Source organism: Centruroides vittatus, unplaced genomic scaffold, assembly GCF_030686945.1.
Source record: "Centruroides vittatus isolate TY-2023 unplaced genomic scaffold, ASM3068694v2 contig_272, whole genome shotgun sequence".
Classification (NCBI taxonomy): Eukaryota; Metazoa; Arthropoda; class Arachnida; order Scorpiones; family Buthidae; genus Centruroides; species Centruroides vittatus.
Window position 1 is genome coordinate 72,354 of NW_027121732.1, and position 19,468 is coordinate 91,821.

Consider the following 19,468-nt stretch of genomic DNA (forward strand, 5'->3'; position numbering starts at 1 on the left):
AATCCGATCAAACAAACATATCATAGAACAACGAAACTAGAGATGTTTGTAGATTATTTAAAACTCTCTCTCTGCGAGATTAGTGTCAGAGATTGGTCAATAGGTCAAGCACATGTCTCGCTAGCTAAATAGAAACTTTTGTAGCTCCACTCTATAGGAATTTATATGTAACCGCATCTAAGCGCATTTAATCGTATATCTGTTATATATATCATAGAATTAGTTATATAATAAACTTTTATTTGTTATTGGTTAAAAACCTCTCACCTGTCTATTTGGAAAACTGACATCTATCGAATTGCCCATTGCACCTCCCCACTCCACTACTTGCCTTCCGAAGCCATCCGATGACCCTGAGATTGGGATTTACCAGCATGTTCAAAGTAAGTGATCACTAGGGATCGCTGCCAGTTGCCCCTGCATATCTCACAGAAGGGAATTTTTGAAATTCCTTTTCGCAGAGGAAAGAAAAAGAATTAACAATTAGTATTTGTATTGGAAACATTTATGACTAAATAAATGCATTGTTTTCGTTTTTACTGAAAAATTATCACGGGCCTTGTATTAATTTTCCAATTCATTATATTTTATGTTTCTTTTTTATTACAGTAAATTATAATAGCCTAAATCCAAAATTGAATGATCCATAATTTAAAAAATAAAATTCTATTTCAACTGGATTGTTCCTATATAAGTTTTAAGAGTTTTTACATGTAAAATCCTTTCCAGTTTTTTAATACTGTTTCTGCTTTGTGGACACAGGACCTCTTTTAGCAGCCCATTTTAGCAAGCCCATTCGGCAAGGCCAACAATTGGGCGGCTGGGTGATGAGAGTTAAAGCCTGACGTGTATGGTAAGACCACGCTCGAAAAATTCTTGGGGATTTTTCGAGCAGTCCAGATTCAATTCCGAGTACCCCAGAGTGGTAGGTTATCTTGACCGCTTTCCCATTTGACCATAATCTTATTCTAGTAAATTATTTAATCTGTCCCAGCTTCCGAAAAATAAAACACGACGACCTTAAAATATTTTCAGCAAGAAATTTTATTTAAATTAAAACACAAAATCCATATGAGAGATGTAGTTTAATGTTTTAATTTAAATTTAATTTTTGGACTGAGGACATCATGCAACATCAAGAAATGTAAAAATAAGTTGGGGTGTTTTCTGTATATATGAATGTTAGCACGAGTGTGAGGAGAATGATTTTGTCTACTCACTTTGAAGCTTAATAACTTCCGTGCCTTTTGTTGAAAATTTCTGAAATTTTTCACGAAGGTGTGTTTTTGTGTTAGGAAATTTTTATAAAATTTTGATGGTTTAAGTTTCAGGGGTGGTAAGATGGAGAATTCATGTGTCATATTTCTAGTACGATCAGATGTAATGAAGATTTTACTCTTTCTCGGCTTTTACATTTTTTTTTCTTTATAAAATTCATCTTTACCCTTAAAATTGGGCTTTTTCAGAGTTGAGATGAAAACCATTCATTGATCAAAAAGTAGAGATTAGCTAGCGAGTCCATTCTGTTTTTTTCTTTTCCTTCAATGCATTCGAAATTATTTAAAGTTAATTTCGAAATTAAAATTTTATTATGCATATTCTAACTCTGGATGCTACACAGCTTCTTTTCTTCTCATCTGTCCTGCCTAATATAACACACGTGTTGTCCTTTATTATTGTTTAATATAATCTTTTTCATTATTTCGATATTATCAAAGCCTTTCATTAATTATTCATTTTCATACACTCTCAATAATTGTTTTCTTCTTTTTTTACAGAATTTCATCAGATTTTATTGTTAAAAATGAGGAATATGTTGAAGAACACAACTCTTCGTGTTTTTGTCCATAAGGTGAATATATAGTACAAGTTTATTTTATTTATGTCATCCATACAGTCAAATTTTTAAACAGTGGTCTCAGATAGATAGAAAAAAGACTGGAATTTATGTGGAGGAGAACAAAAAATTGCACAGATCATATCAGTTGACAAAGAAACTTAATTTATTAGTTTTAAATATGTAGAATTTTTTTATAATTATCAAAAGTCTTTCTCTAACGTGCAAAGAACTCTTAAAGATCGACTTTTTTACTCTAAGTACTTTTTTTACTCTAGGACTTTTTTTTACTCTAGGACTTTTTTTTACTCAACCTTGAGATAAAAATACATTTGTCTTGATTGTTGCCATCAAGACAAATGTATTTTTATCTCAAGGTTGAAGGTATTAACATGGCATGGCAGTAATTTTTGCATTATTTCATTATCTTCGCCAAATAACAATAGTTTCCTATGACTTTTTAATCAGTTTTTCTGGATTTTTTTTCAACGAACTTCGCAAATATACACAATGCTCCGTGGTTTTACCCACTCTGCTACTGGCCGACCTGCAGCTTGTAGCCCCTTAGAAATCTAATATTTTTAGTTTAATCGTTTTTTGTAGAATGCGTATTTTTAGTAATTCAGCTGAATCGATTAAATTGGCCAACCCTAATATTAGAGAGGTTGACGGCCGAAGTTTTGAACGCGGAAACGTGTATGTCGGACGTTCAGCGCCGCTTTCCCGTAAGCCTGGAAGATTGACAATGGCATTTGGAATGTCGAGCATGATTCCACTGACTTTCCAAACGCCATTGTCAATCTTCCAGGTTTACAGGAAAGCGGCGCTGAACGTCCGAAGTACACGTTTTCGCGTTTAAAACTTCGGCATCAACCTCGCTATTGATAATGTATTGACAATGTAGCTTCTTATTTTATACTTTCTTCTCGATATCTAAAAATAAATTATTAGATTTATTAATCAATTATTATTAAAATGAATTTATAATTATATTTTTATTAGATTTTCTGTATCAAGCTGCATAACTTTCGGTATTTTAAACTTGATGAATGTAAACAAAACGGATCGGAAAAAGATAATGTAATGAATTTTGTTAAGCGCACGTTTCTGTATTTCTAACGTTATTTCAAAACACTAGTTTTTCTGCATTTCTTCCAAACTAGTAATATTCTAATCGAATAAGAAAAATTATTCAAAGAAATCACAGTATAAAGTAATTGACAGCGGAAAGGTTGAGCGATATAGGCCGCTCTGGGGATCCCGATTAGGGACTGCAATTGCTGGACCCCTCATCCAGCAATCCAGCTGGATCCAGCGTACTCTTCGGCCTGCTGGATCCAGCACCTGGTGCTGGAACCAGCGCTGCGGATCCTCAAATACTCAATTCACTTTCTAAATAATGGCGCAAAAGTCTACGTTGTCGGGATTGCCGCGTTACTACGTGCGCTTTCGCTCAGCGGCGAAAGTGCTGCTGCCGTTCAGTGTGGGACGTGCTACACCCCTCTCTATACCGCACCGCCCACCCTTTTACCTCTGCTGATCTAATTGCCAGTTGACTTTCCGCTCTCGCTAAATAAAGTGTCTTCGCGCTAAATAAAATAAGTAACTCCTCTCCTAGTCCAGGTGCATAATTCTAATTTAAGGTCGGTTGTGACGTTAATTAATCACGTGACGGAACGATTTATGATTATTTGATGACCCTGAAACCTTTCTGTCTCTACGCTAGTTGGTTTCTGTCTTTCTTTCTTTCTTGTTTATATGGAAACAGGCTAGAGTCTCCATATATACAAGAAAGAAAGAAACCAACTAGCGTAGTGGCAGAAAGGGCCTTCTCCGCAGTGGGATATACATGAATTCATTAAGAAGTAGGTTGGGAAACAACACCAATAATACTATTTGTTTCTTGAGATCCTACTTCCAGAAAAGTCAAAAAAATAACAGAAGTGATTAATTTAATTTTATTTAATCCTTTAAAATACTTTATTCAAGACAAAACTAATATAACTTCTATTCTAATTCTATTAAGTAAGAGTTTTTAACCTTTATTCTATAAGTGGTTAGAGGTTTTTAAAAAATGCAAATTAAACAAACATCAAAGTTTGTATTAGTTTTAGTATTGAATTTTAAAATTTTAAATTAAAATATTTGAAATTTTACGAGATTACATTGATGAAATAAGGCAACACGACACTTTAGTGATCTGCCAAAGAGAAGGGTACTTCCCATAATGCCTTTCTATAAGAACGTTGCCCCTATTTAGATATCAGACACGAGAAAATAAGACTAAATGTGACAAGCCGTTTGATCAGTGGCAAACGCACGACCAACTATCATTGTTCATTTATTTTATCAATTTATAGAAGCAATGATAGAAGAACTCCGTATAAAACTTTTCAGATGAGAACAAAAAATATATATATTTGCCTTTAAGTAGCTGAGAGTTTATAATAATAAGCTTATAACCATAACATTTTAGATTAAATGCCATAATGTCATTCAGAATAATCACCACAGAGTGTATCTTTATAACATTATTCAAAAGATACAAATATAATTATAAAAACATTTCTTATAACTTGATATTATTTCAATTTGCACTTAACTTGTAATTCAATTAATGTATTTATTAAAATTAGGTTCCAGCAACATTCATGTATTCAGAAACAACTCGACAGGTAATAAATTCAGGATTTGTGTCAAGACTCTTTATTCAAATTCAAGAATATCTCGGATTCAGGTAAAACTGTTCTATTAAAGAAAAAGGTTATATACATCAATTATGAATTAATTTTAATTAATCAATATAAATTTATCTAATTGTAATTTATTTCTACATTTGAATTTAGTTACGAATTAAATACGTCTCCAAAAGCTGAAAGAAACAACCTGCTGAAAAATAATGTATGTGGCTGCATTAAAATCTATTTCCTTGACGTAATAATAACATTTATATTAATTACGATTATTTTTTATTATTCAGACCGTGGACATTGCAGTGGCCGTTACACAGAGTTTTGGAAGACTGCAATATATGGATTTTTCACATTCTTTCGTTACTGATAGGATTGTCTTTTTTGTTAAAAAACCGTCACAATTATCGAAAATTACAGCGATAGTTCATCCATTTTTCCTTCAAGTAATTTACATGTTTATTTTTATCTTTATTTATAATTAAGTATCTAATTACTCATTAATACATATAATAATAAAGTAGTAAAGTTTAAGAATTTCATTTTTGGGTTAACTTAACGCAACATATGGGCGATCGTCTAAGGCAGTGATTGTTAATAAGGGAGCCGCGGACCTCTGGGGGTCCATAAGAAGTTTGCCGGGTTGCCGCCAAATTATGCAAAATTTCCTTCAGAATATGATAAATTGATGTATAACCGAATATCGTATTGAAAAGTGAAATAAGAAAGATAAAGTTTTTCTATTTAGTTTATTTATTTATTTTTTATTTCTTCCTACATACATTTTGTTAGTACAGAAGAAATAAAGGCAAATATGCTACTTACACTGGAGTATTTACTTCTTTTATTCCAAAGCAATTCTAAGAAAGTATTAATGCTTGGAATTTTTAAAATAATTAGGAAAAATAGTAGGCTTTGAAAATTTAAATATTTTTGCAAAAGATATGCAAAATCTTTACAAGTTGTGGGTGTTTAGGTTTTAGTTTAGTTTAGTTTAGTAAGGGCTGAATCTGTGATCAACTGCTATGTTTAATGGTTTTATCCATTCGACCACTAGTGTGCTAATACAGTTGAAGAAAAATTATAAAATGCAATAATGAATAAAAGCAGAATTTAAAACAATATACATTAGAGTGATTTTAGGAATTTTAACATTAGTAGGAATAAAGTTATCTAAGCTTATGAGTCTCTATAGAATAAAATAAGTCTAAAGTTAGACTGCGACTATGCAGACACGAGAAAGCCAATTTGCCTCGTGTCAGCATAGAGGGCGTCTAATGACTTAACGCCCGACTATATAATAGTAATTACCAATGATCCCTCTAGTTTTTTTTGTAGATGAGCGGAACATATACTTCTCTGAGCAGAAAAAAAGAAAAAATGAGCAGATTCTGAGCAAAAAATTTTTTTGAGTATATAAAATCTTATTTTTTCATATAAAAATTAGAATAATTAATTATAAAGTAGAGATTAAAATTCATTTTAAAACATACTTCCATACAAAATATTATCTTTTGTCAATGATTTAATGTATTTAGTTGAAATATACGTAGCAATAATCATGTTGCAGACAGAGTGAGAAATAAGTAAACAACAATTGAAATCAGTGTGCATGCTCGCCTGCGCGGCACATAAATTCTCGTGTGCGGCAACAGTTTGAGCAGTGCGCGGCCGCGCAGCTTAGAGGGAACATTGGCCACGTAATGCTAATTCGTAATTTTTACAGTTTTCGATGTTTCATTGTCCCTTGAGTAAAAATATTCGATTTCTAACTAGGAGTACGCGCTTATCGCTTTAGTAGTACAAGGGAAAAAATTAATAATGGCGGATGTATCAATAGGCCTACTATAAGAATATTCGGATTCTGCGTTAAGGCCTTTGATGACGTCACGGCACTCAATGTTTAGATTTAAACTAAAATACTTATTTTTAATTCATTTATTTGTGTCCTTCCTCCAACGCTTTTCATTTAAAAAATATTTATTACATGTAATTGTACAGTGCCGTATAATTGATCAAAGATCTAATATTTGACAACCACCCGAACTAAAACTTAGGAAAATGGGCTGTCTTAAGATACTCAAGTCAAAAAAGGTTGGCCGCTGCTTTAGATAAATAACAAATGTTCTGTTCATTGACAAGTCCTATTGCAGTTTACAGAATGAATGTAATAGGATTAGAATTTGAAGAAAGCGAGGAATGCGATGCGTGCAGATAAACATGATGGAAAACAACAAATTTGCAGATGATGATATCATAATCTGGCTATGCTAATGGCCACATCGAACTCCACGACTCATCAACAGGTGCTGTGCATATGCTATTTTTTTAAATCCATAAGAGAATTTCTCGAGGTGCGACGGGTTAAGTTTTTATTTTAATGAAAGATAATGATCATGCAGATAGGATTGCAATTCTCATTGACTTTCTTGATTGGAATAGCCAGAAAGATTTCCTATCTATAGAACATGTGTGTATGCTCCAGGAAGACAAATTGTATCTCATCAGTATTCACAAAGAACACCGTAGGAACCTCAATATATTCTTGTTATAGAACATATTGATCTTCCTTGGACTTTGTTGCCGTCAGAGTTAATAGATAACGTTATAACTAGCATGAGTATTCAAGGTGCAGTATTTGCACATGCAGCAGGCCAGCATACATCATATTACTTTCTGTGGAAAAGATTTCTCGTACTTCTGGCAGTACCGTATATGGTTTTACATAATTAAGAAAAAGTTTGCTTTTCAATTGCTTTGTTGCATAAATAATAAAATGTTCGATTTGTATGTTGAGTTTTAAACTCTTTTAAGCAGTTTCCATGATATCGGACAAATTATTAGTTATGCTTATTGTTTACACATAAGGTTATTATTTTTGTATTCAACATCAATCAGTTCGACTTACAACGGATGCCCTAGAATAAAAGTCACTTGCAACTGGACTGCTGCCAGTAAAACCAAACTTAGATAACGGCTTTTCGCTATATTTGTTTTAATATAATCAATATCTGCTCTTAGTTTATCAAGTCTATATTTGAACTCATTTCTAAATTTAAATTTCCAACAAAACATATACCGTGTTCCGAAACATAACATTAGACTTTTTTCGTTGCAGGTTTGGATAGCAATTTTCATGACATTCATAATTTGCTTAATTACATTTGTCATACTATTCCGGCTGGATTCTAAATTACATAAAACAAAGAATTTAACAACCTATAATGTGGCTTGGGCGCTCTTTGGGTCGTTTTCACAAAAAGGTAATCAAACATTTATGTTCACTTAAACATATAGTTGAGTCCGCATAAGTCTAGGTATAACTAGACACCCTCAGATAAGTATTCATTTTCCTGTGGTCCCGGCCAACTTGCTTAGGCATTATTGCTAAAAAAAAAACTCAGGTTTACTCGACACCGTTTAACTCGTCATCTCTAGATAAATTGACATACTTTTTCTGTCCCACCCTCCTTAGAATGTCTGATAAATCGACTCCCCTCCTGAAAAAATGAGTTCACACCACGCAGCATACTGTGCAGTGTAAACTGATTGTTTTCAGGAGGGGACTCGACATATTTATTAATATATACATGTTAATAAAAATACCTTTACATTTTATGTATTTTTATATATAAAATAATAACAGATAAACAGAAAGAATATATACAATCTATATCAATGTCTCAGAAAAAACCGGTCTTGCATTTTCTCACCTTTCATTCATGCGATATTTGCAGGAGGTGTTTCACATTTCTGTTAGAAATAAGTTTCCGAAAGCTAACAACGCTTACGCTGAAGGAAAAATACACAATTGTGTCTGAATTTGAATGTAATAAAACTTCTCAAGCCGAATTTGCAAAACAAGAAAACTTTCCAAGAACAACGTTGGTAGGAATTCTGAAGAAAAAAGTGGAAATTTAGAAACTTTTTTTGGGGTCTTTGTGGCGGCTTTATCGAAAACGCCAGAGAAAGTCCGTACAAAGATGTCGAAGATGCTCTGATACGTTGGCTAAAGCAAATTCGTTCATCGAATCTTCCTGTTTCGGAACCGATACTGAAACAAAAAGCGATGGAAATCGCTGAGATACTTGGAGTAGAAATCGACTTTAGTGCCAGTGATAAATGGTCAGAGAGATACATTGTACAGTACGTACTGCACTACTGTATTTTCCTAATTGTAGTTTTATCCAACTTCGTTTTAGTCGTCATATCGGATAACTCGACACGTTTGTTTCTTTAGTTATGGTAACACAACATTTGGGAGGACATTTTAAGGGAAATTGTCCCCAATTTAGGAAGAAAACCCGGAAAACTCCACTTGGGCAGCCGTCTGAGCGAGGCGCGAACCCTCGACCAAACCGACTTTGTTCAGAGAATGAAGACTGCTTGGCCGCTGGTGGACCTCCACACATTTCCACTTCTTGGGGTATCGACTTATGCGAACTCGATTGTATTAGAACTGGGAAAACCAGAATTTCTCAAAATCGGTTACAGTTTCAGTAAAACAGATTTCAGTACAAATCGGTAATCTAGTTTCAAAGCGATTAAAAACCGATTCAAATTCAGTAGAATTAATGTTTCATTACTTATTTTATTGTTATAAATAAAGTATTACAGTAAAGTATGTTTTAATCACGGTTTATTTTCTCCAAAAATATATAAATGTTTGTAGATGCTGAAGAGCAGAAATAACAGTTAAAAACTATTATTTTAATCTTAATTTTTTACTAGATTTTAAGTTAATTATATTTTGTAAATTTAAACACGAATGGTTCCTGGTGTTATTTTAAAATTTTATGAAAGATAAATTGATGTAGAGCAAAAATTAAAATTTTACACTGAACTTTTTTTAATGTTACATCCAGTATGTACGCATATAATAAATCTAAGCATATTTTACTGCAACAAAATTTGATAGAAAGCAAGGAATCAAAATATGATGATGATGATGACAATTTCATTGATTATTCAAAACCCGTTTTGAAAACGATTTTCGGTTTTTGCTGAAGCTTCAGTTTTACTGGCAAACTGGTTAATTGATTTTACTGATTACCGGTTGTTTTGGCAGCAATAGTTTATATCTTACATAAAATTGAAATACTTTAACTAAATATTTGAAATATTGTAGGAAGTGAGGTATTTGTACCTTCCGGTCAGAGTTGCAAAATTCTTGTCACTGGATGGATTCTAGCTATTTATGTTATTACTGCGAGTTATGCTGGTTCTTTGATGTCTTTCATCACGTATCCTGGTTTTGAAGCTGTTCCCCGAACTTATTCTGAATTACTAAAGATGGCTGATAAGGGTGACTATGCTGTAGGATTAAAACACAGTGAAATAATTTTTAAGTTTATTCAAGTAAGCATATAATCATTTCTTTATTTAAATTTTGAAACTTTATTAATGTACAAAGCAAACTGATTACTAAAATTCTTCACACATTGTTGTCATTACGAAAACACTTTCTCGTGTTTATAATTTCATTATAAACACGAGAAAGGCCCAGAGATGAAACGATTAAACATGGAACATAAAGTCCGACTTATGTGAACAAATACAAATTAAAGAAAAATGCTTCAGAATCACCATATCCTGTCTATTATACAATATGTTTTCATGAACGAAGGACCTTATGATTTTTATGCCATACTAATACAATTAATTAGAGACGTAGGCAATAGCACATATTTCATAATTAGACTTTAGTATACTTAATAATTATTAAACCATTTATTACATTTAATTGAAAAATTGTTTATTTTTACCGAAATATTAATACAGAAATTATAGAAATAAAATATTCTGTACTATTAACAACCTATTTCTTTCTTTTCTCAACGAATGTAATATACAATTAAACAGTGGTTTTTTTATTTTAAAAACTATAGATTCAATAATAACGATAAATTTTAATTTAATATACAAAATTTCCAAAATGAATTCTATAATTATAAATTACTGTAATTATGTTAATTATTATCTAAGAATATGCGATGTCCACTAATCAAGGGAGTGTTTTGAAATTCATTCACATTTGCATTCAAATGCTTTGTTGGCTGCTGCTTCTAGGAAGTGTCAGAAACGAAAATAGAAACTTCAAAGAAACGGCGTATTGTGTTGTGCAATTTACAAAGTCGGAACCACTTATCATTCTGCAACATGGAAAATTTTCAGGAACTGTAGAATTGTGGCTGCTTTTTAGGGATTGACAACAGATATGCAAAAGCGAGGACTTAGTATAGTTTTGAAGTATGCTGTATGACGCGAAGTACACAAATTGAAAAATTGTAACGAGTACATACGAATTTTGAACTGTTTTCCAATACTGTAGTGTATATTACAACATTTTCGGATAATATTTAACATAATCAAATTTAAAAGGATAAAATTATTTTTGAAAGACTCAACAATAGATTAAACTTTGATACAAGATATGGGTACATAAATGTATGTTTTTCCAGGGAATCACAGACGGTGATGCTATAAATTTAAAGCGATTGCTTGAATCAAACAAAATTGAAAATGTTTCGGTTAATAAAAATTTAATAACTCGAGTACTAAACGAGAAATTTGCATATGTATACTACGAATTGCCTATTAAAATTTTCCTCAGCTGTTACGGTTCAGACAACTTTCTAATTTCTAAGAGATGGATTATTTACTATCAACGTAGGATTTGGTGTGTCGAAAAGCTTTCCTTACAAGAGAGAATTAAATAAAGCGTAAGTTGCCTTTTTAAAATATTAATGCAGACATAGGTATAATTTTCAATATGGTTAATGTTAATCTTATAATATGAAATAATAAATTTCAGAATATTTCGTTTCGTTGAAGGAGGATTTTTAAAGAAATTTATTAAAGACGACGACAGAGAAAAAGAGAAAACAGTACTTTCTCTGCAGAATAATTCAGAAGATACGCGTGCCTTGAGTATTACTGATTTGTCTGGATCTTTCATTCTTCTTATCATAGGTTATATTGTTGCTACTCTTACTTTTTTCATTGAACTTATAATAAAAGCGTGCAGGTGTGGAAACGAAAAATTATTTTGAGAAAAATATTAGAGTAATTCCCATTTTCTGATAAGCTAGATAAATTCCTACGCACGATTTTTCAAAGGCTTGAACATTTCAATATATATTGACGTTTTGCCGTATTAAATATTTCATATTTTAATAATGTATAGTTAATATAGCATTATATCTATAGTGTTTTAACGTAATATTTTCATATCTTAATATCGATGACATTACTTAAATACACTCTATGGTATAAGATTTTTTTCCTTTATAATAAATTATGAACATGAAATAAAAGAACGTTAATATCTCTGACCCCTCTCTGGCCAGTGTTTGAAACAAATATTAACCATTGTTTGGAAGTTAATTTATATGCATTTTTGTTTTAAAAAGAACTCTATTGACAAAAGTGTTTGTATTTCGAGATGGCCGCTATTCGGGATTAGACTATTGAATATCGATAAATGAAAACTGGACTTTGTATAAGGTTAATTTTCTTTAATGTAAATTATCTTAAAATAGTATGTGTTGGATTTTCATAAAATCAGTTTCCATGTAAATGAAGTAATTATCTAAATGGGCAACATTATCAGTTAATTATAAGCAAAATTTTTAATATTCTACAATTGTAATTCTATAACTTGTATGACTATTCTATAAAAGCATAAACGTTGAAGTATATACATTCTTTGCACTGATAAGAATCACTTAAAACAGTTTAAACATAAAATATAAACTAACTAGAGGAATAGTTCGGGTATTATGGAATAGCATTGCTCTTTGGTATCGTAGTTTTGTTAATACTTGTTTAATCAAATTAAAATATAAACAAGTACGTACCCTAATTAATTGGCATTATTTATCCATAACATTAATTATAAACATAATCATATTTTATAACACAATTATTCAAGTATTGAAAAGTTCAAAATAGAGAGTAATATGAAATACCGTATATTTCCGCACATATGACAATAGTTGAATCATAAAAAAAGGTCCCCAAAATCCGGGGCCGTCTTATAGGACAGATACAAAAAAAATTGATTGAATTTTATATAAATTAAAACCATTATTAAAAAAACGGACAAACCGTAATTATTTACTAGTAGAGAGTAGGGAATGTCCACAAAATAGAATAGCCCATACGACGTTTATATGAATAGTCAAGGTCATTACCAGAATGCCCGAATAAGTGCAAACGTTTGCAGCAATAGAAAAGCAGAAAATAAAACTTGTTCATTCGAAAAATTACGAATAAGACATAATTTCATAAATGCTATACAGTATTATTATTCAGAAGATGATCGCTGATCTAAACTAAATTCATAGGCCATTGATAGTTTGGAGGTCGGCTTATAGGACAGATATATGCTAAAACTATAATTTGACGAAAATTTTACCTCGTCTTATCTGAAAGTTGTCTTATCTGCGGAAATATACGGTAGTCAGGTAATATGAAATACAGTCAGCGTCATTGTCGTTTAACATCATGTATGGTAAGAAGTGACGTTCTGATAATTGGTCTAAATAAAAAGACTCATTCTCACTGCATGACTCTTCTTGAAACAACTGTTTAGGATATTTAACAGCATTTTTTTACCTGCTCGATTTTCTTTACGCTTAATATTTATTATATACCTAGACAGTAAATTGTTATAAAATTTCAAAACATCAATCATTAGTTGAGCTTTTTAAGGTGGGGAAATCATTTTCGGCTAATAGGTAATACCTTGATTTCTTGACTTTAAGAAATACTGCTATTCCATATTGCCCGATATGCTATCTTGGAAATCAAAGCATAGCAATTCTACCTTTAAAGGTTAAAAAATAAAAACAACTATCAAAAGTACGGCTTTAACTACTAAATTTTGTATTAATGAACGAACCAGTATTTTATTATATCTCTATAAGTTATTACATATTTTAAAATCGCAAAGGTTTTGACGACTGCGAATTTGGTCTTTGATTTGTAAATAAACAACTTGGGCCTCAATCCTAGACTAAATTCAGAACGTTATAAGAAGCGTGAAGAAATAGTTTTATGGTCCTTCGCTAAGCAACAGCCTTGTGCAAACGAGAAAACGAGTATTTCGTTAATCCAACTATTCCATTACACCCGAAGTTCCTCTCTATATATATGTAGGTCGATTCATTAATGATTACCAATAAATAGAAATGCATTTCTCGTAGCTGTTATATGTCTTTAATATAATAGAATATTACATTATTAAAATCTTAATGAAAATTTTAAATATTTAACTACAGTATAACCTTCGAATAGCGGACACCGTCGAAACAGACGTTTATCCGCTATTTTGAGATAAATATAATGCATATCCTATTTGAAGGGGGTTGTGAAAATGGCCACCAAATACAGGTGTTTACAATTTCGGGGTATCCGTTAATGGAGGTTTCACTGTATTTAGAATCACTTAAAACAGAATCACTTGTACATATATTTAGAATCAGTTAAAATACAATGAAACTCACTTCAAATTTCTTGTGGAAAATATTTTAAGATAAATACGGTAAAAATGTGAATTAATTATACACAGATACAGACTTATTAACGCATCAAATATATACGAATAATTTATATGACAACTTTAAATCATTTCCAGATATTTTCGATTGCAGCAACAACCAAACACACACAAATTGTTTGATGTCACAAACAAAAATAAACTAGGATATTTTAATGAAGAAATATCATCAAAACCAATAATAGAATTTTGTTCATTAAAACCAAAATGTATTCAAATAATTTAAAAAAAAATAAAAAAACAAATAAAGAAATTAAAAAATCAGTAATAAAAACCTTCAACCTCGAAAAATATAAATAGTTTTATTTAATACAGAACTGTTGAGACATCAACAATATGAAATTAAAACTAAAAATCATGTCGTGACAATATATCTTCAGAATAAAATATCACTCTTACCGTTTTATGATAAATTTATTTCTGATAATGGCATAGATGTGATATCATTCAGACATTATCATTTTTAGGTTTAATTCTTCCAGAATCTATGATATCATCTCCTTCTCAGAATGGTTAGATATTATTGTACAAGAGTGAACTAAAATTCAAAAATCTGTTTAATACATGCTGTTTCAAGTAAAACATATTTTTGTTTTAAAAAAGCTGTGAATAAAGCCAGATTATTTAAATTACCAGAAAATAAAAAATAGTATGGTAAATTTTTTATAATAACTGACCAAATAACAATACTACTATGTAATAAAAGTTTTATAAAAAGTTGTTGTGCTAATTAAAATAATTATTAAATGTATTAAAATTAATTGTAATAATCACTATTCTACTTTTTAAAAAATGTTGTAAAAAAATTGATGTTGTAAACCATATCATGTTTATATATATATGAAACTATATCCTAATACAAAGTATTTTTTTCCCTGATAGAATAGAGATATATTATTCTGTTTGATTGGGAAAAATTCTCGAGTTTACCAATGGATGAAAATAACATCCGATGTTTCAAAAAATACATTAAATAGGAAATTATAAGTCAAAGAACTGATTTAATTTGCGACTTCATTTCTGTATTCGCAAACAATTTAAATTGGGAATTAATATGGAAAAATTATATATTTACTACTACGTTCATTAAAAAACATTAGACATGCAAAATGGTATTTAACTTTAAACCATCAAGTAATAGACAAAGAATTTATGGATAATTTTTTTTCGGAATATCATAATTGGAATTATAATTGCAAAATTTCAACTTTTCTCCAATAATTTTAAGAAATATATTCATAAATTAAATATGAGAATAGTTTTAAAATGTCAATGATTAAAATACGATACTCTATGAAAATTAAAAGATTATCTTTACTGGAATATAGTTTCTCATTATCAAATACTGGATAAAGGTTATATTCACAATTTCAAACAGTTATCTTTTCTGGTGCTATGTTCTAAAATATCAAATACTCAATCAAAAATATATCTCACTGATAAATCACAGAGTGCTAATCTATATACGTCACGATATTAGTAACATCACTGATGATATAATAGAAGAATTAAATAAATTGAATAAAAATGATGAAGAAGAAGAAGATTACAATAATTTTATAAAGAAAATCTGTAACACTTATGTATTTTTTTATTTTAATTAATATAATCTGTAAGGATGTGGACTAATGTAGCCTCGTGTCAAAACGAAAAAACAAAGAACACTACTTAACAGGGCACACAAGTTGTGTCACACATGGTACAGACTGTACAGTAGAAAGCGCGATTTTTAAATTATAATCTGTATTATATCAGTCTTTATTTTTTATAATTTAAAACATATCATTACTTTACATTAAATTCTATACAAGTTAAATTTTATAATTCAAACTGTATCAAATATATACCAGTTGTCACCAACCTTCCTGACTTCACGCACCACTAAACTCACAATTTTGAATCCCGCGGATTACTATCGTGAATTTTTTTCAACGACACAAACTCTGTAGTATAATAATGATCATAAAAGTTTATTTTTACTATATTAATATGAAACTCGCATGTTTAATTATAACAAATTAATGCAAGCCTAAAGTTTATTGCTGCATGTTTGAAATAAGTTTATGGATTCTTAGCGCTTTTCCACGAAGAATTACAATCGCACTCACAATATTGTTTATTGTTCATTATTTATTGATAAGTCACTTCGTATTTGGTTTCAGATTCAAATAAAAAACCACAAAAAGTGAAAAAGAGCAACTAAACATTTTGCATTTCTTTCGTAATACTTTGTATAACCATTACTTGAACAATGTCCAAATTTCTCAACGGACCACCCAAATTTTTTCGCGGACCACCGGTTACCAACCGTTGATCTATGCTTCTTCTACCTTATCAAATGACTAAATTAAATTATCATTATGCAATATCAGATTTCTTAAAATATTGATATTGCCTTCGATAACATGTTGTAATATAAAAACAATTCCAATAATTTTAAAAGATAATACACGTACTTACAGAAATAAGTTTGTATAAATACCATATTTTTCTACTGGTGATGTATAGCTATTTATCTATCTACATGACTAATATGTGTTCTGAAATAACAGGCTATCCTTACAGACATAACAATGCATAATTAGTTGTACTTGTTTATTTTACACCCATAGTTATATAGTCAGAAACATCTGAAATAGAATTTCTGTAGATTTCCAAATCTGAAAGTCAAACTGATGTAACTGTGGAATAGCATATGAAGTTCTATTTGATGTTAAGCCAAAGTGAACAGAGTAGAAAAATTTATCGATCAGTCGTAATGGTGAAACAGTTAATTTCAATAGAATAACTGTAATTTCTATAGAAATAAACGATAGAAAAAAAAGCTAAATAGTTCCAAGTCGCGCGAGTATTGTATTAACTGTTCCAATTGCAGGAGTACTATTGTTTATCAGCTCGTTAGTTGTATGTTAATATTTATTTTAACACTATATTCTTTAACTAGTTCAAAAATAACATTATTTGCTGCCATGTGTTTCTAACTAGAATTGAATAATAGATATAAGAGTGATATTAATTGTTAATGTAATATTTTAAAAATGAACAAAAGTATTATTTGAAATTTGTCGATCATTTTAGGTGTGAAAATAATAGTAGTATCATGTTTAAATATACTTCATGTTAACATGTGTATATATATATATATATATATATACATATTATACGTATAGATAGAGCGATTATGTAGTCTTATTTACGAGGACTACAGAATAACTCTATCGAGTTCATCATAAATCTGTACAATTGGTGAAATTATATAAATTTAACTAATAATGTCTGTGTTGATTTTTTGCTTTTTAACTTTTTTTGATAATTCCAAAATAAACATAATGACTGATAAAGCATATCCAATCAGAAGAAACATAAAGGCTCCAACTAAATCCTGAACAGAAAGGGGTTTTACTTCAGTATCTGTTTCTTTCATTACCAACTTTTTATTTCTAAGTAAATTGACTTGAGTATTAATTGCTTGTAAAACTAATCCCGCTTCTGTTAACCTGTGGATTCTATAAAAAACGAAATTATCAAAAATGAAAAAAAAACATTCAACGTAATTCTCATTGAATTAAGTTTAAATATTCACAAATATTTAAATATTTTACTTACACCGCATTTATTTCCTTCTTATATCGGAATCCTTTAACTATGGCATATATTTCATATTGAGTGTAAAGAGTATCTTTTGACGTTATATATTGATCTGCCCCTAATGCACTCATGTACATCCATCCATCACTCTCATACTCAATGAGAGCATGTTTGGGCTTCAGAAGATATTCAAAGATATCGTCAGTCGGTTTCACATTTAAAACTTTACCTTCCATTGTTAATTTTTTCAATTCGAACAATAGAGGTGACTTTTCTGTTGCATCCTGTCAAAATTGACATCTATGTTTTATGAGTTTATAAAAACTGATTTAGTCATAGTACTGTAGAATATATTTTACCAAAACATATTTTCCTACTCCTGTATGGAATAAAATAGATGCTGTATAATGCCCCTTTTTCATTTCTTCGATCAATTCGGGAAAAGTTTCGGGCACATATTCGTAACCGGAAAAGGTTAGAAAAGACATGAGAGCGCCACTGTAACTAGACACTAAAATAAACATAGACATTAACCAACACAAAACCACTATCCTGGAGTATCCTTGAGCTTCAAACAAATCGTTTCCTGTAACAAACGACAAGAAATAATTTTATATAATATGTATTTATTTTCAACATTTATTACAAATATGTAAGTTTATTGCCTACCTTGATTAGCAAATGACGAAAAAAGTGCCCATAAAACGTCATACATTTTAATACGTTTTGTGTCGTTTATTTTTGAATTCAAATTTAAAATGAGGTAATAAAATAATCCAGCAACAATAAACGTGATCAATATAGCTATCCACACCTTTATGTCAAAATATAGAGAGATTGTATGTTTAATACAGCTTGATATAACATGACAGACTTATTTAAGAACTCAAATATTAAAGCATTTCATATAGATCTACATTATTAACAAACAATCTTTTATTATGACATCATCACAATACAAGGCTGAAATATTTAATTTTATTTTTTAAAATTTGTTTAATTTAAAATATATGCTCTCTACCTCAAATAGGGCGTGCACTTTTCAAAGCTAATACGTGGCACCAGTACCGGACTTATGAATTCGTTTCTTCCTGTTCTGTCTGTCACACTTAAAATTACATTTTTACTTATTTAAATATCATTGAAATGGCAGTTTAGTTGTTGTGTACTTCAGTGTAATGTCCATAATAAAAAACGACCATGTTTGAAATTCGCAAATTTCCAAATAACCCAATAGAAAAAAAAATTATTACTGGTATTTAAACTTATGTATTGGGAGCCCTCTAAACGTATTTGCGTTATTACTCAATGTTTCGTACAATAAATTCGAAATTCAAGCTTAAGAATCGCGTTGTTTCTTCGGTCGTTTAACAGTATAAACAAGAATCAGAGTCCAATTTTATAAGCTATTGTAACGGTATACATCGAATAGAGGAGGTCTGCAAACCTACTAGATTCCACTGACAATGAACTTATCTTATATCATAATTCTTTTAATTTCTTCTTTAATTCAAAAATTGTTATATTTTTTAAATCTAGATTATTATAAGCAGATTAAAACTTTCGTTTAGTTTCCACTGTTTTATGCACTTCCAGAAATTAAGTATACATCAAACTGCCACTAGCGTCACCAGTGACAAAATGTAAACTGTGCACTACCAATTAGTACTATCCTGCCCCTGTACTGCATACTTTTCCTGATAGTATAGAATCATGCAGGTCATCTATATAACTCTTTTCAAAGGAAAATTTTAAATTAAAATAAAGTATATAGTTAATCCGGGCGTGCGT

General features: G+C 30.3%; 2 protein-coding genes across 2 annotated transcripts; one reads left to right on the top strand and one right to left on the bottom strand.

Moving 5' to 3' along the window:
- The first annotated feature begins 347 nt into the window (after positions 1–347).
- Positions 348–9,897, top strand: LOC136971794 (glutamate receptor ionotropic, delta-1-like). The gene is made up of 6 exons (XM_067266296.1): positions 348–383; positions 4,474–4,574; positions 4,684–4,738; positions 4,818–4,973; positions 7,646–7,790; positions 9,656–9,897. Exons 1-6 carry the CDS (start codon positions 348–350, stop codon positions 9,895–9,897), a joined length of 735 nt encoding a protein of 244 aa, XP_067122397.1.
- A 7,454-nt stretch (positions 9,898–17,351) lies between these two features.
- LOC136971795 (uncharacterized) lies at positions 17,352–18,392 on the bottom strand. Its single transcript, XM_067266297.1, has 4 exons — positions 18,347–18,392; positions 18,037–18,263; positions 17,696–17,961; positions 17,352–17,595 (listed from the first exon to the last, which is right to left on the bottom strand). Exons 1-4 carry the CDS (start codon positions 18,390–18,392, stop codon positions 17,352–17,354), a joined length of 783 nt encoding a protein of 260 aa, XP_067122398.1.
- Between the last annotated feature and the right edge of the window lie 1,076 nt (positions 18,393–19,468).

Excerpts from the sequence above, each read along its gene's own strand:
- LOC136971794 (XM_067266296.1), top strand. The coding sequence starts at position 348 with ATGACCCTGAGATTGGGATTTACCAGCATGTTCAAA. Across the intron at positions 4,575-4,683 it reads CAAGAATATCTCGGATTCAG|TTACGAATTAAATACGTCTC; the intron begins GTAAAACTGTTC and ends ATTTGAATTTAG. Across the intron at positions 7,791-9,655 it reads TGGGTCGTTTTCACAAAAAG|GAAGTGAGGTATTTGTACCT; the intron begins GTAATCAAACAT and ends GAAATATTGTAG.
- LOC136971795 (XM_067266297.1), bottom strand. The coding sequence starts at position 18,392 with ATGTATGACGTTTTATGGGCACTTTTTTCGTCATTTGCTAATCAAG. Across the intron at positions 17,962-18,036 it reads GAGTAGGAAAATATGTTTTG|GATGCAACAGAAAAGTCACC; the intron begins GTAAAATATATT and ends CAATTTTGACAG. Across the intron at positions 17,596-17,695 it reads AAGAAGGAAATAAATGCGGT|AATCCACAGGTTAACAGAAG; the intron begins GTAAGTAAAATA and ends CGTTTTTTATAG.